The 25,608-nt window shown below is 49.2% G+C and overlaps 1 protein-coding gene across 1 annotated transcript; it reads right to left on the bottom strand.

Annotated features, from left to right (window-relative positions):
- Positions 1-484: 484 nt before the first annotated feature.
- Positions 485-24,545, bottom strand: MAEA (macrophage erythroblast attacher, E3 ubiquitin ligase). Its single transcript, XM_056861743.1, has 9 exons — positions 24,445-24,545; positions 13,771-13,953; positions 12,572-12,775; positions 8,490-8,612; positions 5,479-5,555; positions 3,813-3,921; positions 2,884-3,017; positions 2,117-2,312; positions 485-678 (listed from the first exon to the last, which is right to left on the bottom strand). Exons 1-9 carry the CDS (start codon positions 24,511-24,513, stop codon positions 583-585), a joined length of 1,191 nt encoding a protein of 396 aa, XP_056717721.1. The 5' UTR covers positions 24,514-24,545; the 3' UTR covers positions 485-582.
- Between the last annotated feature and the right edge of the window lie 1,063 nt (positions 24,546-25,608).

The following is a 25,608-nucleotide window of genomic DNA, read 5'->3' as shown; positions in this document are numbered from 1 at the left end:
TTCACACTGCCACGCGGCAGACATGTTTCCAGTTTGCACCCCATGGGGTGACCTCCACCGCCTTTGCAAGGGACCCACGTGCACACCTGGAGCCACGAGGGGGATGGTCGCATAACCAGAGGCTGCAGCTGGCCACAACCCCCCCACCCCGTATGGACACACCACCTATTTGCATATTTAGCTCCTTTACATAATAAAAGTTCCCCCACATGGGCACACAGTGGAGATGCTGAAACCGGGCACGGCCCTTTGCGGATCCACTGCAATTTTCTCTCTCAAGTAAAATGGTCCATTTTTGAGTAAGCTTCTTTTGCTGGATGAGTATGAGAGAAGAAGTCCAATTACAAAACCCAAGCATTCAAAATTTGTTCCCTCCAAAGTACAAACTGTTAGTCATACTTTTCTCATGGTTAGAGTGTATATTGTTGTTTATTGATCTTTGGTCGCAATAAAAAATGCCACCAACAAATCTGACCCTCCCCCCCACAAAATGGCAGGTCTCTTTGCCACACACAAGATCTCTTTTTAAGGAAATGCCGGAATACACTGTGTCAAATTCCAGCGGCACTTTGTACAGGGGAGTTACATAATGTAGACTTTCTCAGCTTGTGAGAAGTTGAAGACCTCTTTGGTTCTTGGGCAAATTACTTTGTCATCTTGACGAACAGAAAGCAAAGACTGAAAAAAGAAAGAAAACAAGAATGAAGACAGTTCAAGGCTGAAGTACCGATCATTTAAAAATCTTGCACCTTCGGTAACCTTACCCCCAGGGGGTGTTGATACCAGCCCTTCAGGTCGCTCTGTGGGACAAGCACCTTTTAGCAAAATTTGGTTGGGCCCCCAAGACTTTCAGGTTAAATTACGGTAATGCAGTGTGAGTCTGGCAGCCCTTGAAGACTTTCCCCAAAATGTCAACTGGCCCAGAACACAGGGACCAGATTGTTCACTAGAATACATTTAACCAATATGGAGAGATATTCACTAGACGCCAGTGGCACTGACCAAAGACCTGGGACAGAAGTACTTGAAGGACCTTCTTCAATACAAACCCCCACCTGAACTTAAAATCTACTTCAGAGGGTCTTATCCAAGTGTTCCCTCTTTCTGAAGTTAGGTGTGTGGCAATCAGGGAGGGATGTGTTAGCACCCTTCTGATGTAACACTCTCCTGAGGCGGTCACACTGCACCAAGAACTTTGAAACAACAAATTAGGACTTATTCACTGAAGCGTTTAATAATTGAGAGTTCTTTTCCTTCTGCTGCTAGCATGTTCCTATTGTTTACAGTTATATATTTTTTATTATGCAGTAATTGAGTTATTATTTAATTGTAAGCAGCCTTAAAAAACTGGTCAGGGGATGGCACAATATAAACAGCTTACATAAAATAAATGAATTACAGAATATCAAGAACTGGAAAGGATCTCCTAAGTCATTAAGACAAACCAATTTATGCCAAAAGCAAAGTGTCTAATATCTGTCCATCTTTTTGTAAACATATTAAGACATTTGCCCAATTTGAGCCAAGTTTTAACTTTGAGAGTTCTGCTTTGGCTGCCTTTAATTCTTCAGCTGCAGCGTTCGGGGTGTTCTGATGGCAACAGCCAAAAAGGTACCAGCTGCAATCTGCCCCCTTGATTGAAAGTTTGTTGACTCAAGAAATTTCAACTTTATGGAGTAATGGACCCTTCGTTGGACCCAAATAAATGTCAAAACACATCATCAATACAGTGCCTACATAGTATGGCTTTTCCAAGCTTCTGGAATACAGTCAGCAAGGCGAAGCCCCGCTGTTATGAAGCAGAGGAACATGTAAAGAGAGCAGCTGGGAAGAGTAACTGGGAGAGGACAGACAACTCTGTGTAGCTACACAACCAAGCAGCTGCATCAAATTGGGATTGTTTCAACCAGCACATCAACGTAAGCCAAAACTCCAGCCTTAACTCCCACAAGTTGCTTTGTCAGGCTCATTTTATTTATTTAGAATATTAACCAACTGCCTCCCCCCCCCCAAAAAAAAATCCTCAAATGAACAAAACAAGGGTTTGCCGCAAAGCAAATTTACTACCATTATCCCTTTTAAGAAGTGACACCGAGCTTTTAAGGAAAGAACTTACATTGTATCCGTACACATATCCGTTTGGAAGCATCATGGGAGGATTGTTCTCATTCATCACGTCTCCTGAAATCTTGCAGACTAGCCGGGAGTTGGCACAGTGTGCCATCGGCAGGGGCTGCGCCAGCTTATTCAGGGATTTGCTACACACTGGGCAGTCAGGGTTTTTTGAACTGCCATCTTCTTTATAACATTGTCTATTGAGACGCAAGTTAAAGGACAACATTTGCACCATCAAATATTTAAATGATGCACATCATGCAGAGCTTAGTTGCCACAAATGATAAGCAGATTCATAACGACTCAGCAGCAGCACATCAAGGGCGACCGATTTTATATACTCTGCGTAATTCCAGGGGAAAGGGGGGGGGGCTTCTGAGCATGTGAACATGGCCAGGACAACAGAATACTCTGTGGGTATTATCAAGACTTTCTCAGTCTTAAATCATGTAAAAATTAAAGAGTGTTCGAAATTTTTATACGCTCATTACAAAGAAATATTAATTAAAATGAAAGGCTGCCTATCGCAAAGCCTATGAAAAGATTGATTTGTAAACCCAAATTTGCAAAATGACAAGAAACGTGTAGGTTACAACTGGCCTCACTTGGATGGCCCAGGCTAGCCCGATCTTGCCAGATCTCAGAAGCTAAGCAGGGTTGGCCTCGGTTAGTACTTGGATGGGAGACCACCAAGGAAGGCCTGGGTCACTAAGAGGTCACCGGCTCTCACCATCAAGTTACAACCACCAAAAAATTATGCAAGGATACGGTGTTTTTATAGCAGAGAGTCCAGCCTGGAGTGTTATAGTGAAGACTGAATTGTTCCCCAGCTGATGCAGCCTGTAGTTATCATATCTAAACTGCTGGATGAGCATCCTCCACCGAGCAGGGTCCAAAAGATCCTGTTAAAAAACAAAACAAAAAATACAGCAGCTTGAATATAACAAAAGAGTCATTTCAATGTTTAGACACATTTATGGACTTGGCTTTAGTACTCCCCACCAGAAGTGGGAACAGAACAGCATTCTAGGACTTGTACTCTGGCCTCTTAAGTTACAGAGAACTCAGCTCTTCACAGGCTTATTTCAACGTTACCTATTTTCCATATCAAGCCATCTAAAAGAGAGCATTTCACTGACTGCAGTCTTCCAGTACTTGAAGGGCTGTCATATAGAGGATGGGGCCGAGTTGTTTTCTGTTGCCCCAGAAGGTCGGACCAGAACCAACGGGTTGAAATTAAATCAAAAGAGTTTCCGTCTAGACATCAGGAAGAATTTTCTAACAGAACGGTTCCTCAGTGGAACAGACTTCCTCGGGAGGTGGCAAGCGCTCCTTCCCTGGAGGTTTTTAAGCAGAGGTTAGAGGGCCATCTGTCAGCCATGCTGATTCTATAACCTTAGGCAGATGATGAGAGGGAGGGCATCCTGGCCATCTTCTGGGCATGGAGAAGGGGTCAATGGGGTGTGTAGGGTGGAGGCAGTTGTAAAATTCCTGCATTGTGCAAGGGGTTGCACTAGGTGACCCTGGTGGTCCCTTCCAACTCTATGATTCTATTCTATGATTCTAACCAATCAATTCCCTTCTTACTGGAAAGTCTCAGCTTTTGATCATGGGCATCAGAATGTGCTACCCACAGTGTACTGACTCAAAGAGCCACGAACTTCCTCTGCCCGCTCCTGAGCTGAGCTTAAACCTACCTTGTAAGGAGAGATGTGGGTGTCCGAAGGAAAGGCCAACATCCCCATCACCTGCCGCACTTCGTCCAGCTGACTTCCTTCAGCCTGGCTGAAATGTTTCCTGGCATGCCTGGAATTCCAAAGGCAGAACGAATTCATTTATTTGATTGATAAGATTTCTGCCCCTCCCTCAATCCCCAGCCAAAGCCATGCGTGCCCACAGGGGGCTTCGTTTTAAGTAATTCTTCCTACAAAGCAGCACCACCCCACACAGAGAAAAGACATTTTAACCCAAACTGTTAAGTCTAGAAAGTTTTCCCACTTATGAGTACTGGTGATTTCCTAGCCATGAAGGATCTTCCAGAAGGAAAACGCCAGCTGAGCCATGGGCTTCACAACTACTCATGAAACCCCCATTTTTACACCAACACAGTATTTGAGAGTTTCCACCCTCCCTTCCCCTTGCACACACTCACCGCCCCCTCCTTTCGTAAAAAGAAGAAGAGTTGGTTTTTATATGCCGACTTACTCTACCACTTAAGGGAGACTCAAACCGGCTTACAATCACCTTCCCCTCCTCACTACAGACACCCTGGGAGGTAGGTGGGGTTGAGAGAGCTCTAAAAGAGCTGTGACTGGGCCAAGGTCACCCAGCAGGCTGCATGTGGAGAAGCGGGAAAACCAACCTGGTTCACCAGATTAGCATCCACAGGTCATGTGGAGGAGTTGGGAATCAAACCCGATTCTCCAGATCAGAGTTCACCTCTTCAAACCACCACTCTTAACCACTACACCATGCTGGTTCTCAAATAAATTCTGTGTTTGTTCTGCTGGGAAAAGATTTAACCCACAATATTTCATTGTTTAACTGGTACAAACCTAACGGGTGATTAGCAGCTGTGTTCAGCTACTGAGGCAAATTCTCCCAGAGTTGAGCACAGTACAGTTCCCTAGACTGGTGCAAATTAGATCATTCATCACAGCTCAAGTCTGCTGACGCACACCTGAGATTGCCTGCTGGCAGCTGAAGTGTTGGCCTCCCAAGACAAGCCTACTTAGCCATTTCTATTTTACCTTCCTTTACCTTACTCGTAAAATTGGGACAAACAGGTATAAAATATGGGCAGAAAGGTACTGGCTGGACATTAGGAAAATATTTTTTTACAGTGAGAGTTGTTCAACAGTGGAATCAGCTAGCTAGGGAGATGGTGAGCTTCCCCTCACTGGCAGTTTTCAAGCAGCAGTTGGACAAACACTTGTCAGGGATGCTCTAGGCAGATCCCGCATTCAGCAGGGGGGTGGACTGGATGGCCTGCATGGCCCGTTCCAACTCTATGATTCTATGACCTCTGTGCCTGGGTTCTCTTACATGCTACAGTCTGGTCTCATTAGCAGGTCTTTGCCAAACAGCAGCAACTGCTTCTTATAACAAATCTCCAGGAGCAAAGCAAACTAAATATTACCCACCCGTCCTGTCATCCAGGACAAGTTAAAAACAATGCTTTTCTTTTCAGACCTTTGACTGCAATTTTACATGCCTGGCATATGGGACATCAGAGCTTTTCCTAGCAGAAATACTGACCAATATTCCATTGCATAGAGAGGTCCTCTAAACCATTACCTTTTTTTAAAAAAAAATGATGCACAACACTTGAGAAATTGCTTGATGAGCATCCCATTTGCCTACCTCACAGCATCCAGCCTCTTGTTCTGTCGAATAAGTTCAATGAACTCCTGAATCCTTAGGCTGAACTCCAGACAACTCTGAGATGAAAGACAAGACAGATTCTTAAGACGCGGACGCAGCAGCTTTGCATGGAGAACATCTGCAGCTTTTGGATACTGGCCTATAACCCCAGGCATACTTATCTGACCAGACTTTTGCCAACTTGCTTCCAAGTAAGTAGGAGCTTTGGACCAAGGCATTGGGGCTGCCACAAATTAGTAATAAAACTCCTCCTTCATCAAAACTGAGTGTCTGAGGTTAAAAATCTTCATTTCTAGACTCTATTTGTACATTATTCCAAACTGAAACTGAACTACCATAGAAATGGCTCCTGAAAAGCAAAATTTAGGACCTTTATCTTCCATTGAGAAGTAACCTTTTCTTGACCAAATAGTTCTCAACACCAGCCGGACTCCTTGTTTGCACAGCTCAACACAACAAAAGCCCTGAGAAAAAGTGTGATGCTCAAGGCAGGCACCACAGTTTTGTTCCTTGGGTCAAATCTAGAGATCGAGCTTTAAGGAACTGAGAGAATCCTGTACAGTTGAGGCCATCTATACGTTGGATGTCAATTTTTGCTTCATTTACAGGTTGAGTATCCCTTATCCGGACTGCTTGGGACCAGAGGTGGCCAATGTTTTGGATCTTTGTGTATTGGAACATTTTGGAATTTTTGCATGTACATAATGAAATAGCTTGGAGATGGGACCCAAATTAATTTATGTTTTATATACACTTTATACACATAGCCTGCATGTAATTTTAAACAATATATTAAATAATTTTGTGTACATTGAACCATCAGAAAGCAAGGGTGTAACTATTTCACCAGAATACCTGTATCAGCTGTTAAACAAGAGAAACAACAAACAAACTAACAACGGCAAGCTTTCAGTCTCCACCTACAATGTAGGGTATGCTGTATTTTATTTGTTTAGGTGAGAGGAAACATTGAAAGCAGGCAGCATGGATCTGCCTGCATACCGGCTCAAAGGGTCCGGTTTTCAGATTAGTCCTGATATGAGATGTCCGGATAAGGGAGGGGAGGGGATGTGGCTCAGTGGTAGAGCATCTGCTTGGCATGCAGAAGGTCCCGAGTTCAATCCCTGGTATCTCCAGTTAAAGGGACTAGGCAAGTAGGTGATGTGCAAGACCTCTCTGCCTGAGACCTTGGAGAGCCGCTGCCAGTCTGAGTAGACAGTACTGACTGATGGACCAAGGGTCTGATTCAGCAGAAGGCAGCTTCATGTGTCTCCGTACTTCATGATGCAAAAGAGTCCGCAAACCCTGGTTCGCTGCAACAGAGGAAGCTGGATTAGCCCTGAAGACCAGGCCGCCTCTGAGGCTTCCGCTGCAAACAGGAAAGAAGGCCGGGGCCTGTGCATGGCTGCCGGCTGGAAACTCCTCTTTCCCTGTCACGGGCCAATTTGCAGAGGCCAGCATTTCGGAACTCTGCTAAATAAGCAGAACTGAGACGACAACATGCAGCTGGGATTCAGGGCCGAGTGATGGGGGAGGGCCTGGGAGGGGGGCCAGGACAGACGCCGAGAGGGAGGGCCAGCCTCCGTCCGTCCACTGACTTCTGCCCTACCCCTGCCGCTTGAGATTAAGGGTTTGCTTTCTGAATTATGTGAGCCCAGAAAATAACACATTTTAATAAGATGCTTACAGGCGCAAAGTAATGATGCACCCTGGATTTTTGTAATCATAACTGACACAGGGGATTGATAGAGACAAGGATGTAAGAGGGAGTGAAGGAAAGGGAGTCTTTAGAAGTCTGAGGAAACAAGTAAGCAAGAAAGAAACTGCTAACGCAGGAGCTGAAACGCTCACTGGAGAAGGGGGCTTTCATCTAGGCAAGAAACAGAACAGCTGCACCTTGGCAGTTCCTGTCGTCTCCCTATTCCCCAGATGAGAAGCCTCGTCTTGGCCTCACTGGGTTAAGGCCTGTGCCTCTCTTCCATCTGAAGGACTGAGGACTTCCCAGCCAACCTTTTTAAGGAAAGCGACTGACAGCTTCTTGATGGGTAGCTGTGTTAGTCTGTCACTAGCAGTAGAAAAGAGCAAGAGTCCAGGAGCACCTTAAAAGACTAACAGCATTTCTGGCAGGGTGGGAGCTTTCACGAGCCACAGCTCACTTCTTCAGACAGGTTTGGAGGAGCCACAACATCTCCAAGGGCTGCCCCTAAACTGGAAGCAACGCGATGCCACTGCCTAGCAGGAAGGAGAAGCCTTGACCTCAGGCCTGAGGCTCAGGAAAGGAGGAGGAGGAGGAACAGGCAGCTCAGCTCAGGAGAGCAGCACCAGCTCTTTGCCAGGGACTCCTTCGCCCCAGTAGGCAGGGGTAGAGCTCTGCTGCCATGCCCCCCCCCCAGGACTCACTACAGAGAAGGGTACTGGGGGTGAACTCCAGACATCCCTGGCTCAAAAAGCAGCCCCTGGCTAACAGGAGCACCAGGACGGCAGCCAACAGACAGCAGGACCCTCTTGCTGAAGCCTCTCCAGTCCAAAAGACTGAGCTGACCAATGACGTCCTGCACCCTTGGTGCTTGGCAAGGCAGAAATGGCTGATGGGAACCTGAACTCCACAGAACCTCCACCTTTGGGGGCTACCACCTCACCTTGAACGCCTTGCCTATCGCACAGCTCATGAGGGGAAAGGGGGGTGCTTGGGAGTCCTCTATGACAACAAACCATGTGACTCATGGGATAAGGTCGAAGGACCCCACTGGCACAACACTTGATCACTTGGGGGCAGCTTTTTCAAAGACTTAGTTCCGCTCTTATCCATTCACATTGCAGTGTCACATCTTGTCTACCACCTTAAATGTATATTATATGAAGCTGTTATGCACGCCACACAATTATTTCTGAGCATCCACCGGAACGCGTTCATGCACAAAGCTTTGGTCCAATCAATGAAGCAAATGTCCAAATCAGAATTAAATCCCTTTTCCAAAGCATCCCCGTACCTTCATCTTCCTGAGCCGAGACTTGTTGTCGTGACACCAGGCCAGGCAAGTCATCGTTTCTTGTCTTTCCAAGGATTCTTCTACTTCTTTGGCAGTCAAAAACATCTCAATATTTACCAAGTCCTTGCAAGAGAGACACAGAGAGAATTACTCACCCCAGGATCTCAAAACCATTTTGATTCAGAGCTTTTCTTTAAGACAAACAAATACAAACTTGGGGGAAAAATGGATGCTACCATCTGTATTTAGAGACATCGAAGGAAGTTTTTTTTGTGTGTAAAGCATCAGGATAGGGACAATGAAGGCACTTCTTAAAAAAGAATTGTTCTTCAATGTTAATAAAAACAGGATTTTGAAAACATGACTCAAGAAATCCCAGGTGCCTGGTTGCCATGGCGCCTAGCAATTTCACTGAGGCACCTCATATTTTCAGCAACCATTTTATTGTGGTGTCCTTTGGTGATCCTCACAAGTACAAACTTATTTCACATCAGAATATGTTTTGTTGTGTGACGTACAAATAACACACGTGCATGAAGTTCTTGTCACTGCTTGTTTATATGTTAACTTTACACCATTCAGTGGTGGCAGGTGAATTAATTTCTTAACCAGTTTCTTTCTAGATGGACTCCGATATTCAATATTCAATTAAACAAAGCCTGTTAAACTAACAAAGTTAAGGGAAATTTGGGAGGTTAGGGTTAGATGTTATCTTTCTCTTGTGGTATTGACAAACATGGTAACCCTATATTTATGTAAATACTACAACAGCTTTGTTATAGCTTTAATAAAATTATGAGAAACCAAGGTGTTTACAATTAGGTTTTGTGTTAGCAATAATTAGAAAATATGGTCCAAACCCTGAAGGCTAGAAAATGAGGCTGGCTCCTACATTTTTAGGCTGGCTTCCAGAAACAAAGAACATTTGCCAAGGCTGGTTGTAAAACATGTATTTTACTATTTAAACATTTCTTAGCTGCCTTTCTTCCTTAGGGAGTTCAAGGCGGCTTACAACAAAGATAAAATACATAAAATTTCAGTTGTGTGAATGTTGCCATGGAACAACATTCAGACTCTAACTCTCTCTATATATATTTTGATTAGAAAATTAAAGGAACAAATGAGGGCTAATAATGTGACTCTGAGGGCAAACATTATACCTGGTATGACAGGTAACGTATTTATTATTACACAAGTTACCACAATCCATGTCATTCAAAAACACTGTTCTGTCCAGTTAGCTACCAACCCGTGCCTCTTTAAAGTTATAGATCCTGCAAGATTAAGTAGGCAACCTTCTCCTAAGATGCATCGAGAAAGGCAAGCCCACCCTTAAATTCGCAACTGCTCCCTAAGGCAGACACAGACTCTCTGCAGCCCAAGGCATGGACCAGACAGCGGTGGGGGGCACTCCATTCCACCTTGGCACCACCAAAGCTTTGCTCTGCTGCATGGGGGCCGGGGGGGGGGGAGAACGGGCACACAGCTGGCCTCTTCCACCTCTGCTGTCCCTCACACCTGCCTACACCCTTCCCATCTCAAAGCCAGGAGAAACTCAGTGGAGACTGCAATGCACAAGGGCACACCTAACCCCCACCCCAAACAAACACCATCGCAACATAAGAATGGCGCAAATGAGGTTTGTCCCCAGAGGCAACGTATTTCCTTTTCACCCTCTCCTACCATTCCTCTGATAGTCTGTGACGTTATTCTGGGATAATGGAAGATTAATCTGGCTCCAACTGCTGCAATTCTTTTAACATTAGCTATTATTAATCGATCAATGTTCTCAATGTTGCTGTTTCTAGTCATTTTATTGACAATTTGATTGCTGGCTGCTCCGGGAGTCCTTGCAACGGAATCTCACGAGCTTCATAAATTTCTTCAACAGCCAAACAGATCTGGGAAGGCTGTGCGGTGACTTAGCAGCAGCTGCATAACTCTAAGGCAAGTGTCAAATAGGCATATTGAAACATTAAGGACAGTATCAGCTTCTGCCAAATACCTATACCAAGTCTTTAATAAAGGTGTTTTCCCATTTATATTTGGAGACACTCAACTTCCAGCATGAATATTCAGTGTTGCCAAGAGACAAACACAGGAGACTGGTATGCAAGTGAGGCTGGAAATTAGTATGCAAGTGAGGCTGGAAACACACTTGTGCAAAACCTGGCTCCCCCTCCCACCTGCCTCGCATATCCTGAGTTTAAAACATCCCCACCCTCTCCCTATGAAGAGCAATGGAACCAGCGGCATGAGAGCAGTGAAGAACAAGAATTTATAAATTTTGATATGCAGTCCACTAGTCAGATACATCATCGACACTCTGGTATTTCCAGATCAATATATCAAATTCTCAATCTGGCCAAATCTGTGACTTCTTAAATTCAGAAATCAGAGCCAAGAACAGACAGATCTTTCTATGAACAACAAAAGAAAAGTCTAAGTTTTGCAAGGGGAAAATGAAATCAAATAGCAGCAGCGCCTGTAGCTTTAAGGAACTTAGTGGCCATTGCTAGGCAACCACAACAGTATTGGCAGCCTTCAAGGCTTGCTTTCTGCCAATAAAGGGAGGGGGGGCATGGCTCTTTCCATGAGTAATTGGCACTTCAGGGAGGACTCACCAGGGCCTGTCCTGGCAGCAACCATCAGGCGACTTGCTACCACACAGCTTGCAAAACTCACCCAGGTCCAGCCACTTGCTCAACTGCAGCCACCCCACAAAAGCCAGTGTGGAGTAGTGGTTAAGAATTTCAGATTAGGATCTGGGGGACCCTGGGTCGAATCCCCAGTCATCCACAGAAGCTCAGCGAGTGACTACAGGACAGCCACATGCTGTCAGCCTAACCTACCTCACAGGATTGTTGTGGGGATAAAACAGAAAAGAGGAAAATAGTGTAAGCTGTTTTGGGTCCCCAGTGTGTAAAAGGCAGGGTAGAAATGACCTGAATGCTAAACATAGCTGAAGATTGGGGTGGGGGCAGATAAAAGTAGATTCGTGGGTGGAAAAAAGAGAAGGAAATAAGGAAAGCAGAGGAAATGAGGGATGACAGGAGGAGACAAAGAGGTATCAACACAAAACTGATGAAAATGCTCTCTGCCCACATTCTTCTTACTCCAGGGGCTGAACAAAGAGTGTAAATTACATACTAAAACCCCATTTGATTATACATTACAGGAAACGAAAAGTTTGTGATAAATTAGAATCTACTACTGACATGTCTAGTATGACTTGGCTTTAAGGATTCACTGCAACAATCATTCACTCAAGGGCAAATGCCACTGAGTACTTCAGCTCTTAAAGAAATGCTGTAGCAAGCTACTTCAACACATACTTTGCGGGAACTGCATTTCAAAAGATACTTGCAACTGCATCTGCTTTGCGTCAGCACCACTGGTGATTACTCTGAGCTACATTTATGCCGGGACTTCTCCATAAATACAGGTCAGGGCCTCAAGGCCGCTGCAGCCCTCCTGTTCTAAAGAGATCCTTATTTGGGCGTAAGGAACTTATTTCTCCTGAAGTCAAAGCACAGTTTGCCAACCCGACATATACCCCAAACACGACAAAACAGAGCACAACAGCCACGCAGAAAAACAACAAGACCAGTTTAGGGGGCTCTCTAGGCAGCAACAAGCTCTCGTATGGGCACGTCTTTGGTGTCTATCAACAGACTAGAGCAGGAGATGCTGCACAACATCTTGCACAACCACCTTCCGCAAGTGGAACGATGCGAAGCGGGCGTCTTTCTCCACTGGCACACACCCCCTGGGTCCGACCCCCCCTTCTGCCAAACTGCAGCTGAAGCACAAACATCCCCCCCCTCTGCACCCACAGCATCCTCACCTCGCCACCCCTGAAGAACCCAGCTGATGCTTCTCCCATGAAGAAGTGGAGGGATGCCCGACCGACCTCCCCATAACCAAGGGGAAGGGGCCTGCCAAGTACCCCACAAGGAGCCAGAACCCCTTGCCCCGTGCAGACACCCCAAATCTGGCCAGTACCAGTCACTCCAAAAACCAGTCCCAAATCAATTACCACACATGCCAATGTTTTTACAGCTCTTTCACTAAGTACCAACCTCAATACCGCTTTGCCTGGCTAGTTTTACAGCGGTGTTGTAGTAACCACACCGTAAGAGATGTTCCACCATCATGCGATCCATGCGCTTCTTCTTCCACATATTTGCAGCGGCTGGCTGATCGCTGCTATGCTCTTTAAGATGCTCAATCCTGCGCTTGCATAACTTTGCACTCTCATCTTCAGCCTGGATCGACTCCACTGCCTAGTGAGTGAGAGAGAGAGAAAACCTTCTGTGGTCAGAAGTTAAACACAGCCCCAGGGGAAGTACCATGGCTTGGTGGTGACAGAGCCTCCGCTTGGACACACAGAAGATGCCAAGTTTCATCTCTAGCAGCTTCTCCAGTTAAAAGGATTGGGTAATTGGCAATATGAAAGACCCTGGAGGGCCATCATCAGTCATAAAGGACCATATTGACGCTGATGGGGCAAAGGGTTTGATTCCATGGATGGCAGCTATGTGGCCTGATGGTACCCATTTACCTTTTTGAGAGCCAGCATGGTGTGGTGGTTAGGAGTGGTGGAATCTGATCTGGAAAACCGGGTTTGATTCCCCACTCCTCCACATGAGTGGCGGAGGCTAATCCGGTGAACTGGGTTTGCTTCCCCACTCCTACACATGAAGCCAGCTGGGTGACCTCGGGCTAGTCACAGATCTCTTTGAGTTCTCTCAGCCCCACCTACCTCACAGGGTGTCTGTTGTGGGGAGGGGAAGGTGGTTGTAAGCCAGTTTGATTCTCCCTTAAGTGGTAGAGAAAGTCAGCATATAAAAACCAACACTTCTTCCTCTTGAGTGGTCAATAAGGACCCGCTCAGCAGGGGAAGAGCTGGCTGGACCCAATCCACATTTATACAGTAATGCCAGATACCTACGTACTACTTGCTCTAGGAGATTTTTGTGTCTAAAACTTAATAAGTAAGCTTTGAAAGCCTACGTGTTGTCGTGGTTGAAGTGCTGGACCAGGAACTGGGTGACCAAGGCTGGAATCCCTGCTCTGCTGTGGAAGCTCATTGGGTGACCCTGGGCCAGTCACACCGTCTCAGTCTAACCTCCCTCACAGGGTCGTTGTGATAATAAAACGGAGGGGAGGAGAATGATGTGAGTCACCCGGGGGCCCCACTGGGGAGAAAGGTGGAGCGTAAATGAAGTAAATAAAACAAATCAATTAAAAAAGACCGGAGGCAGGGGCAACATCTTACCTTTCGTTTCAAAACGCTGAGCTTTTCAACTACTCCGTCAAGGAGACTAACCACGGAGTCCACAGCCGGGCAGCTGCTCAGCGTCTTCTCAAGCTCGGCCACCACCATCGTCACGTGGCTGGTCTCTCGGTCAATGTTCTTCTGGGCTGCACGGAATCGCTTGTTCAGTGTCTCGTAGGGCACCTTTAGAGGGAAAAACCACAACCTTTGAGCGTTTATATGGAGCCATCTGCTAGCTTTGTAATTTCCTTCTAATTAATAGATCAATCGTGCCTCACAGTAAAAAACTTTTTCCACAAGCGACAGCCACTTCTGAAGTTCTGTACCTCCTCTAAATTATTCTGTATTTGCTTTGTAAAATCTAGGATGCAGGAACACTAACAGCTGTGTTTATGTATCTAGACCTTCTCACTAAATGGTCCCAGATTCCTCAAAAATGACTAGATTAGTAGTATTCATACAACCCGGTTTAGGCACAGAAGTGTCAGCAAGTAATTATTTTCCAGTTGCTATAAAAAGTTAATGATGATTTCTTTTGTAGCTGAGTTTTATCAGACATGTGTACACCTGGAAAAACTGAGAGGGAAAAAAGTTTTCTTCCTGAGGACCTGATTTACTTAAAATATTTACTTGCTGCCTTTCTCCCTTGTAGAACTCAAGGCGGCTTACAATAAAAATAAAACATTGTAGAAACACAATAAAAACAACAATTGTAAAACCCATAAAAACCATAGTTTAAAACCCCAATTAGGACTGCCAATTATAAAAGATAAATCAATCGAACGCAGCCCTAAATGAAACTGTCCCCCACTGCCTCCTGAACATCGACAATGAGAGGGCCAGGTGCACCTCCCGGGGGGGGGGGGGTTGTTCCATAATTCTGGGGCTGCCACAGGAGAGGCCCTCTTTTGTGTACTCACCAAACAAGTGTGTGTAATTGGTGGGGTGCTCAGGAGGGCATCACCCCACAACCTTAATTCCCCAGGCAGGAATGTATGGGAGAAAAGGGTCAGACGCCCTGGTCCCAAGCCATGCAGGGCATGAGAGGTCAAACTCAACACCTTGGATAGGGCTCGGGAGCGGGTTGGTAGCCAGTGTACTTGTGGGGACATATGCTCCCCACAGCTGGCCCTGACCAGCAGTCTAGCCACAGCATTCTGCACTAGTTGCAGCATCTGAACACTCTTCAAGGGAAGCCCAAGTAGAGTGCATCAGAGTACTCCAGTCTAGATACAACTAAGGCATGGATCCCTGTGGCTACATCTGAGTGAACCAGGAACAGACACAGCTGATGCGCCAGCCAGAGATGGACAAGCAACTCTGAGTCACAGCAGCGGCCACCTGGTTTTCTAAGGCAACGGCTGTCGAGCGTCACCCCCCAAGCTGCAAGCCTGGTTTCTGGAGGGGAGCACAGCCCCGTCCAAGGCAGGAGCTCTGAAGCCCCTGGTCTGCCTTCCCACTACCCAGAGAGCCTCTGCCTTGTCAGGATTAAGTTCCAGCTTGTTCACCCTCATCCAGCCCATGACTGACTCCAAGCACCAGCTCAGAACACCCACAGCATCCTTGGGATCAGGTGGAAAGGAAAGGCAGAGCTGGCTAGCATCTGCATATTGGTGGTGACACACCCATAACTCCTGATGACCTCCCCCAGTGGCTTCATATAGATAGTAAACCGCATGGGGGATAAGATGGAGCCCTGCGGCACCCCACAGGTCGAAGGTCATGGAGTAGAGCAGGAATCTCTCAACGCTATCTTCTGAGACTGCCCCCAATAGGACTATGGAGCTGCCCCAGATCCAGTGCTGAGAGGAGGCTCCGTAGGATGCTATGGTCCATAGTATCAAAAGCTGCCGAGAGATTCAGCAGAACGAGCAGGGTCATGTTCCCCCGCCTAGTTCTCATAGAATCATAGAGTTGGAAGGGACCACCAGGGTCATCTAGTCCAACCCACTGCACAATGCAGGAAATTCACAACTACCTCCCCCACACACACCCAGTGACCCCTACTCCATGCCCAGAAGATGGCCAAGATGCCCTCCCTCTCATGATCTGCTTAAGGTCATAGAATCAGCATTGCTGACAGATGGCCATCTAGCCTCTGCTTAAAAACTTTCAGGGAAGGAGAGCTCACCACCTCCCGAGGAAGCCTGTTCCAATGAGGAACCGCTCTGTTAGAAAATTCTTCCAAATGTCTAGACGGAAACTCTTTTAATTTCAGCTCGTTGGTTCTGGTCCGACCTTCTGAGGCAACAGAAAACAACTTGGCACCCTCCTCTATATGACAGTCCTTCAAATACCGTACTTGAAGATGGTTATCCTATCCCCTCTCAGTCTTCTCCTCTGCAGGCTAAACATATCCAGCTCCTTCAACCTTTCCTCATAGGACTTGGTCTCCAGACCCCTCACCATCTTTGTTGCCCTCCTCTGGACACGTCCCAGCTTGTCTATGTTTCAGTGTTGTCTACAGAGGTCATCAACCAAGGCAGCCAAAGCAGCCTCTGGACCACATCCTGGCCTGAAGTCAGACAGAAACCGGGCCAGGAGATCAGACTCTTCCAAGAACACTTGGCGCTGAGAAGCCGCCACTCACTCCAGCGCCTTGCCCAAGAATGGAAAACTGAGCACAGGCTGGGATTTTTTCTAACATAGTAGGGCTCAGGGGGGGTTCCCCACCCCCCAAAAAAACAAATCTAATCACTGCCTCCTTGAGCATGGGCAGCACAACCCCCACTCTTAAGGAAGCACTGGCCCACTCAGCCAGTCCTGCTTTGGCTGCCTTTCTCTGCCAGGAAGGGTAAGGACCAAGAGCACAGGAGCAGGTCTCACCTCCCCAAGGACCTCATCCACATCTCGGGGTCCCCAAGTGAAAAGCATCCATCCAAACTGGACCAGCAGAAGCCAAAGGAGCACCGCTTGGCCCCGCATCCACACTGGTATCTAACCCAGAGTGCAGCTGAGCTGTTTTTTCCCCCCGCAGTCCAAATATCTGGGGCTATGCTGTAAACGTCCCCGAACCCCATGAAGCAGCTCAGCTGGATGATTATGTGCCGCCACAGGGGTGGCGGAGAAACATCGTCTTTTCACCGTCATCAATGCCGCACTACAGACTCTAATACTCTCGCCATCCCCCCCTCCTGTTATTGCCATCAGGTCCTCGGTGGCCAAGGGGGCTGTGTCTGTGGGGAGAGGGCACTTGGGGGCAACTGCGTCGACAGCCCCGACCATCTCCCTGCTCCAGAGAGTGGGCACAGCCTGGACAAAATAATCAGCAACCCAAGTGGGGAAACTCCCAAGTGCTGATGGGAAGTCATCAGGACCGCCCCCCCCCCCCAGGAAGGTGCCTGGAGCAGACCATCTTAAGGGGTTCAGCACCCCTGTGGAGGAAGGTAAGTCTGAACTTGATCTGCCCATGACGAGGGACTCTGCTTTAACTCTAACACTTCCAGCTTCCCTCCCCAAGCTGCGTAACAGACCATCTCCGGTGTGTACCCTGCTAAACGTGTGGGGGCCAGCAATCACTTGGGATAGACCCATGGTTGTCACGGAGACTGACCCCCCTGCCCTAGCCTGCTGCTGAACACCGAAACCCGGAGGGCAGAGCTGGGTCAGATTTACGCCCCCAGCCTCATCCAGCCAGGGCTCCGTAATACGTGCCAGGTCAGCCTGCTCGCCCAGGATTAAATCCTGAACAGCAGCAGTTTTCCCATTTCCTGATCTGGCGGTCAGCAGCGGGACCTTAAGGCCCAGGGGCCCAACCTCGGGGCAACCAGGTCTCTCTCCGCCAGCTGGGAGGCAAACTTGAATTTCCCCAACAGAACGAAGGAGGTGCTTCTCTAGCAGAGAGGCTTTCATTCACTGGTCTTGACACAAAACATGGCCGTGCTAAAGACGCAGAAGTGAGAAACAGAACAACTAAGTGCTGGAAAAAAACGCATCTACTGAAGAGTGCCTGGGGAATCTCACCAATGACACCACGACCGCCGATGACACCACGACCACCGGGCTCCACTGACCAGCCCCGTCAGTGCTGAAGGGGAGGGGGGGAGGCCAAGCGCCTCGGTTTCCCTAGTCACAAAACGTGCGCACAGACTATCAAGCTTGCGACAGGGACCAGGGGCCGGGGAAAACAGACTCCCCACAAGCGAGATAATGTACAATCCAAAAGAGGACTTGGAAAAAAGATGGAATGGGGAATGATGCCCTAGAACAAATGGCCGGTGCGTCCGTACATGTGTGGGATCCACGCAGGGCGAAACCGAGGGCTGCAGGGAACATCCTCCACCTGAAGCTGAAGGAAGGCTCTGTGGGCTACAGGGAGGCTTCAAGGGTGGCTGAGCAGGAGCCGGAGGACGCGGGAGAACACGACTCCGTGAGCGTTCTTCCCGTGGTGGGCAGATTTGTGACATGCAGAGAATTCCGCTCGCGGGCAAAGCCCCGCTTATGTCAGAGCCATCATCTCTGACGATCCAGTGGGTGAGGCTATCTAGTCACGTTTGTTGCCGAGGATGCCCCCAAGAGCATCACAGCCTCGTTTCGTAACAAAACTCCTTGCCAGCGAGACAAGGGGGAGGGCCGGAAGCTGGCTAGAAGTGATTAAAACAATACCCTCGATTCAGCTCAGCCTTGCAAATAACTGAACAAGGCGTTGGTTTTCCTCAATTATTCCATCAGAAAACTGAAAAAAGTCATTGGAAATAAACTGGTTTTCCCAAAAAAAGTTTCCAGTGTCCCTCCCTCCCCGCCCCGGGATTTTCTATCTCTAGGTGGTGCTGAGCACTTACAATGACCAAGTGGCTCTTTGGATTGATGATGATGAATGTGGCTCTCTGAGAGCCACATTGTGAGCCCCAGCGGTCTACGTCAATCTAAGTTGAAGGGCAGCTGTGGAAAGGGTCAGGCCCCAGCACATAAAGAGCCCTCAAGGTAAAAACCAACAACCTGAATCAAATAAGGAAACAAACACACATCCCACCGAGGCGTTTCACTGTTGATGTAACTTTCTTATGATGCCGTACCATCTTCTGGGCATGGAGTAGGGGTCACTAGGTGCCTTGTGGGGGAGGTAGTTGTGAATTTCCTGCATTGTGCAGGGGGGTGGACTAGACGACCCTGGTGGTCCCTTCCAACTCTATGATTCTACCTGCACCAGCCAAATTCTGCACTAATGGCAATCTGAGAGCCCTTCCAGAACTGACCCACACAAAGCACACTGCACATGAGAACTGACTGCTGCACATGGATCAGCAGAGTCTAGATGGGGGGGGGGGGGAGAAGTCCACAAGCCACAGGAAAGCCAAATCTTGCCAGCAAACCCACAAAAGGACCCCAGAAGCCCACTGTGGTGCGAAGCTCGTAAGAATGGGAAGCAAGACCCTAAAAGTGTGGATTCTTGATAGGCAGTTTTAGAGGAAAGGGGGTTTGGCTGGGAAGGGGGCCAGAGCATGTGTGGGGAATGGAGAAACGGACTGATGGGCAGAGAGCCAGCCAGGAGTGAGATGTTCTAGCTAGATGAGAAAATGTGACAGACAGACAGGAGAGAACAGGGAGAACTTTGGGGAAAAGGCTCATGCTAGGAAGGGCTGGGCTAAACAGGGAGGGTGAAGATCGGTACAGTGAGGAAGTGAGGAAAGGAAATTTGTACTGAGAAATGTAGAAAGGTTTAGGTTTATTGGTTCTTGTGGGTTATCCGGGCTGTGTAACCGTGGTCTTGGTATTTTCTTTCCTGACGTTTCGCCAGCAGCTGTGGCAGGCATCTTCAGAGGAGTAACATTGGAGAGACACTGTCCTTCAGTGTTACTCCTCTGAAGATGCCTGCCACAGCTGCTGGCGAAACGTCAGGAAAGAAAATACCAAGACCACGGTTACACAGCCCGGATAACCCACAAGAACCAATGAACTCTGACTGTGAAAGCCTTCGAAAATATTTAGGTTTATTGTTGCATATTCCGTAAAATTTCCTTAGACTGATTTATACTTTTTCCAGTACTGGGCTAGAGGCTGAGAGAAGCAACTGAATATTCTGAACAACATGTGATTTTAAAAATACAGTTGGTTTTTATTATGTTTTATAAATATTGTATCCTCAGAAGTTCTTCACCTAAAATTAATGGTTTCACGGGCAGCACATTAGTTGGTCTGTGTTATAAGGATTTAAACAAGCGACGATCCAAAGCGATCCTGCTGGCAGGGCAGTTTGTTGGTATTAAAAGAGACAGGAAAAAAGCCCACACCTTAAAACTCCGAAGTCCTGATATAAAGAATCAGGTTATGAAAATAAAAGGGAGCAAGGAAAGGGCCATACAAGGTGCACCGACACACACACATCCCAACTGGGCCAATCTGAGGCTTTACTTGTGTTCAAAAGCTGCTTACAAATACAATTGTAGAAAACAACGGTCTCCATTCTGTGGGAGGGTCACTCAAATCTGTTTTACTTGCTAACAACAAAGAGTTGAATACGCAAAGAAGCTAAAGACATCAACCCTACTGTCTCTTTGTAAACTCGGGTACATACAGTCGATCCCTTGCCTTTTTGTAAAAGTGCAAAGTGTCAAAAAGATCAATTAATAGAAAGCAAGTGGCCCAGAATAGATCTAGACAAGGAGAAGAAATCTGGGGATGAATGTGAGAAAGGAGACAGAGACCACAGAAACAAAAGTGAAGCTGTTTGAGGAACATATTCGGGACATCTTGAGGTCCTTCTGAGTACAGCCTTCACTGATTTGAGAACCTAACACAGTGATGGCGAACCTTTTAGAGACCGAGTGCCCAAACTGCAAACCAAAACCTACTTATTCATCGTAAAGTGCCAGCACGGCAATTTAACCTGAATACTGAGGTTTTAGTTTAGAAAAAACAACTCATACGTTAACATCTTATGCTCACAAGCATAAAATGATCCAAACGAAGTGAGGAAAGCAATCCCAAGTGCTTTCATTGATTTAAAATTATTTGGCAGAGAATTCCACACTTTAAGGATTTCATTTTCAGAACAAACTGTACTATCCTTTGTCATCCATAAAATTAAATCATGGCAATGACTGACAAACACCATTTTCCCCATCTGCATTCTCAAAACTCTGCAGGGGGGCTTATTGTTGAGTTGTGCATCTGAGTGGCAAGTCCAAGGCAAAACCTCCCATTCACAAATGGACAACAACCCCCCAATGCAGTTTTGAGAATCTGGATGGGGTAAATGTGCATCTGAGTGGCAAGTCCAAGGCAAAATCTCTCTTTCACAAATAGACAACAAACCCCCCCCCATGCAGTTTTGAGAATCTGGATGGGGTAAATGTGCATCTCAGTGGCAAGTCCAAGGCAAAACCTCTCTTTCACAAATAGACAACAAACCCCCCCCCCCAATGCAGTTTTGAGACTCTGGATGGGGTAAATGTGCATCTCTCAGTGGCAAGTCCAAGGCAAAACCTCTCTTTCACAAATAGACAACAAACCCCCCCCCCCATGCAGTTTTGAGACTCTGGATGGGGTAAATGTGCATCTCTCAGTGGCAAGCAAAAGAGCCGCCCGCCGCAAGCCTCCCGCAAGCCTCCCGCCGCCCCGCTCTGCCTCAGCAGCAGCGCCGCTGCCCCACCCAGGCGCCACTCTGGACTCCTCCGCCGCGGCCGCTCATGCTCGGCCCCGAGGGCTGCCCTGCCGGCCGCACCGCTACGCCCACCGAGTCGCCCCGCCCCTCGACAAAGTTGGCTGCGGTGAGGCGGAAACGTGCGTCGAGGCCGCGAGGAGGGGCGGAGGAGGGGGACGGGCAGCCAAGGGGGCGGAGGAGGGGGCGGGGGCGACTCGGCGGGCGTAGCGGTGCGGCCGGCAGGGCAGCCCTCGGGGCCGAGCATGAGCGGCCAGTGGCGGATCTGGAGCGGCGCCTGGGTGGGGCGGCGGCGCTGCTGCTGCTGCTAAGGCGGAGTGGGGCGGCGGGAAGCAGATGACATCGAGGCCGCAAAGAGGGGGCGGGGGATGGGCAGGGGACGGGCGGGGGGGGCCGGCGGCTCCACGCGTGCCCATAGAAAGGGCCCGGCGTGCCGCTTGTGGCACGCGTGCCATAGGTTCGCCAACACGGACCTAACACAATTTAAATGACTGTCTGCTGATAGTTATTGGTTCTCTTCCTAATCCAGAATGGCAAGAAAACCCTCCAAGTCTTAATGATTAACCCGTTGAATTGGAGGTAGCTCTTCTTCCACTGACTTCATAAGTATCTCTAATGAAATAAAAACATTCAATTTTACAATTGAATGCAGTTGATGCAGTTGCAAAGCAGATCTAAACTTTCAAAATAATTTACTGTTCAAAAGTGAACAGTGCTGTCAAAAACAAAACCCACGCCTGTGCTGTGAGGAATATGGTTATTAAGGTTATAACTACCCAGAATAATGCATTTTTATGTAGAAAACCGTTTAAAGAGAATCTTCTCGATTTTAATCAAATTCACCGTATGATATTAGGAAGAATTTTCTAACAGAGCGGTTCCTCAGCGGGACAGGCTTCCTCGGGAGGTGGTGAGCTCTCCTTCCCTGGAGGTTTTTTAAGAAGAGGCTAAAATGGTCATCTGTCAGCAATGCTGATCCTATGACCTTAGGCAGATCATGAGAGGGAGGGCAAAAAGGGTTGCACCAGTGTTTGGCTCTTGTGGCCCTTTCTTGCATGCCCAGGGTAATGCCGATCGCCGTTTTGGGGTCACAAAGCAATGTTGCTCTAGGCCAGATTGGCCAGGGATCCCAGAGGGGTTTTTGTTGCCATCTTCTGGGCATGGAGTAGGGGTCACTGAGGGTGTGGAGGGGAGGTAATTGTGAATTTCCTGCACTGTGCAGGGGGTTGGACTAGATTACCCTGGCGGTCCCTTCCAATTCTATGATTCTATATAGCAAGACTTGCACACCTACAGGTGTTTCTTTCTGTGCACATCAGTTACTGTGGCAAGATATTCTAGTAGCTGCTTCTATAGGCAATGTCTGTGTCCAATGTTAGCAAGTGTTAGTCTTTGAGGCACCCCTGGAACCTCCTTACTTGCTGCAATAGAGAAGCACACGGTTCCCTGACAGGAATCCAGAGTGTAAGACAGTTTCCTAAGACTTAGATGGGAAGTTCACTTTGCCACTGCTTCGTTTGGAATTCCAAACGTCTAGTACGATCACTACTTTGGGGCTCAGGCTTTGACGACCATTGCTTTGGCTTCTGCCTATTTTCCTGCCCAGCTAGACCATGCTCCCAGCCAGGCACGCTGCTTCCAGCCTGCAGCTGTTTGTTCCTACGTCACCAAACATCTGGTATCATTGGGGATGTGACTCTATACTTATCCCACATGGTGCCCTGAATCACCTGTCAAGGCTGCAGGACAACATTGCAGCTGCAGGTCGCCACCCAGGATGTGTCTGCCAGCGACCGACCAGGCACAGGTCAGAGTGGACACCGCCATAAACCGGCCACACCAATTCAAAGGGAAAATGCATAATAATAAGGTTAACGGTTTCTGCCCCTCCAGCTCACGGGAACAGCCCTGCAAGAAGGAGGATGGGAGGCCTCTGTGTGTGCTGCCCCTGAGGTCCAGAATCGGCTAAAGTCAGGCAAGGTGTCCTTGTCGGTGGCTGTCTGGCACCCTGAGGCCACCGCAAGCCTTGGCCAGGGAGCCAGCAGGGCATTCAGCACCTGCGGAGACTGGCCCCACCTGGGGTTGCCAGCTCTGAACACACATGAACTCATAAAACTGCCTTATGCTGAATCAGACCCCCCCCCCCTTGGTCCATCAAAGTCAGTATTGTCTACTCAGACCGGCAGCGGCTCTCCACGGTCTCAGGCTGAGGTCTTTCCCATCACCTACTTGCCTCGTCCCTTTAACTGGAGATGCTGGGGAGTGAACCCGGGACCTTCTGCATGCCAAGCAGAGGCTCCACCACTGAGCCACGGCCCCTCTCCATGGCTCTCCAGGGTCTCAGGCAGGAGTCTTTCACATCACCTCCTTGCCTAGTCCCTTTAACAGGAGATGCTGCCAGGGATTGAACCTGGGACCTTCTGTATGCCAAGCAGAGGCTCTACAAACTGAGCCACAGCCCCTCTGGGTTGGGAAATACCTGGAGATTTGGGGGGAGGGCAGGGCTTGAGGAGGGGCTCCAACGGGGTGCAATTGCCACAGAGCCCCCCACCCCTCCAGAGCAGCCGTTGTTCTCCAGGGGGGAGCCGATCTCTGCCGCCTGGGGATCAAGTAGGGTCGCCAGGTCCCTCTTCGCCACCGGCGGGAGGTTTTTGGGGGCGGAGCCTGAGGAGGGCAGGGTTTGGGGGAGGGGAGGGGCTTCAATGCCATAGAGTCCAATTGCCGAATGGGCCCTTTTCTCCAGGTGAACTGATCTTTATCGGGTGGAGATCAGCTGTAATAGCAGGAGATCTCCAGCTAGTACCTGGAGGTTGGCAGCCCTAGGATCAGGCGTGACAGCGGGAGATCTCCAGGCGCCGCCTGGAGGCTGGCAACCCTCGCCCCACCGGCGGGGCGGAGGAAGGCAGGGGGGCTGCCGGTCGGAGGGAGGCCGCGGGCACAGCCGGGGGGGGCGCTACGGCGGCCCGGCCTTCCCCCCCCCCAGCCCTGCCTCCGCCCTGCTCGGGAGGGCCAGGCGCAGGCCGCATAATCCCGGGGGAGCATCGTGGGTGGGTGGGGGGCCGGGGGGGACCCACCTTGAGCGTGGGGTACTCCTGCACCTTGAGCGTCATGGAGAGCTGAGCGGGCGACTCCTGCACCGCCATCTTGGCCCTGCCGCCGAGCCCCGCCCCTCCCGCCGCCGCTGCTCCCGCCGCCGCCGCTCCTCCCTTCCCCCCTTCCGGAAGGCCGCAGCGCCGCGGAGCGCGCAGGGCACGCCGGGTAACGGCGCCGCGCTTCCGCCTCGCCTGACTCATCGCGCCCCGCCGCGCCCCGCAGGGCCCCCCCCCCCACCACTACTAAATGGCAGGCCGGTGAGGCGGCGCAGCCAATCAGAGCGCGGCTCTGGCGCCGCTCGGGGAAGGAAGGACGGGCGCGGGATGGGAGGCGGCTTTTGATTGGGAAGGGGCGGGGCCCGCGCATGCGTGCTGCCGCCGCCGCCGGCTAATCCGAAGGTGGGCGGAAGTGGGGCTGAGCGGCGCTTGGAAGCGGCTTCGCAGCTACTTCCGGTTCCTCCTTGGCGGGTCGCCCGCAGACGTTGGGGCGCTTCTGCTTCCCCCCCCACCCCCCCGACTCAGGGGGCGCTGCGCTGCCAGCCCCCCCCCCACTCGCGTGGGCCGGGAAAGCGGCTGAGCACCAGTGTGGAGGGTGGGGGCCCCACTGGGTTTACCTCTGAGTAGACCTGGACACTGAAGAAAGCTGACCGGAAGAAAGTGGACTCCTTTGAAATGGGGTGTTGGAGGAGAGGGTTACGGATACCCTGGACCGACAAGAAAACAAATCACTGGGTTTTAGAGCAAATCAAGCCTGAACTGACCCTAGAAGCTAAAATGGCTAAACTGAGGCTGTCATACTTTGGTCACGTCATGAGACGACAAGAGTCACTGGAAAAGACAATCAGGCTAGGAAAAGTTGAAGGCGGCAGGAAAAGAGGAAGACCCAACAAGAGACGGATTGGCTCTATATTGGAAGCCACAGCCCTTGGTTTGCAAGACCTGAGCCAGGCTGTTAAGGATAGGACACTTTGGAGTACTTTGATTCATAGGGTCGCCATGAGTCGGAAGCGACTGGACGGCACTTAACCCACACACACTTGCCTAGTCCCTATAACTGGAGATGCTGGGGATGGAACCAGGGACCTTCTGCAGGCCAAGCAGATGCTCTGCCACGGAGCCCCAGCCCCTCTCCATGGCCTCAGGCAG

Source organism: Euleptes europaea, chromosome 16, assembly GCF_029931775.1.
Source record: "Euleptes europaea isolate rEulEur1 chromosome 16, rEulEur1.hap1, whole genome shotgun sequence".
NCBI lineage: Eukaryota > Metazoa > Chordata > Lepidosauria > Squamata > Sphaerodactylidae > Euleptes > Euleptes europaea.
Note: the sequence above shows the minus strand (reverse complement) of the source record. Positions and strands in the feature narration are given on the sequence as shown.

Bases quoted from the DNA above. Each gene is read 5' to 3' on its own strand.
- MAEA (XM_056861743.1), bottom strand. From the start codon at position 24,513: ATGGCGGTGCAGGAGTCGCCCGCTCAGCTCTCCATGACGCTCAAGGTG. The intron at 2,313-2,883 runs GTATCCTTGCAT...GCGTCTCAATAG, and splicing joins CTCTCTGCTATAAAAACACC to ACAATGTTATAAAGAAGATG. The intron at 679-2,116 runs GTAAGTTCTTTC...TTCTTTTTTCAG, and splicing joins GATATGTGTACGGATACAAT to TCTTTGCTTTCTGTTCGTCA.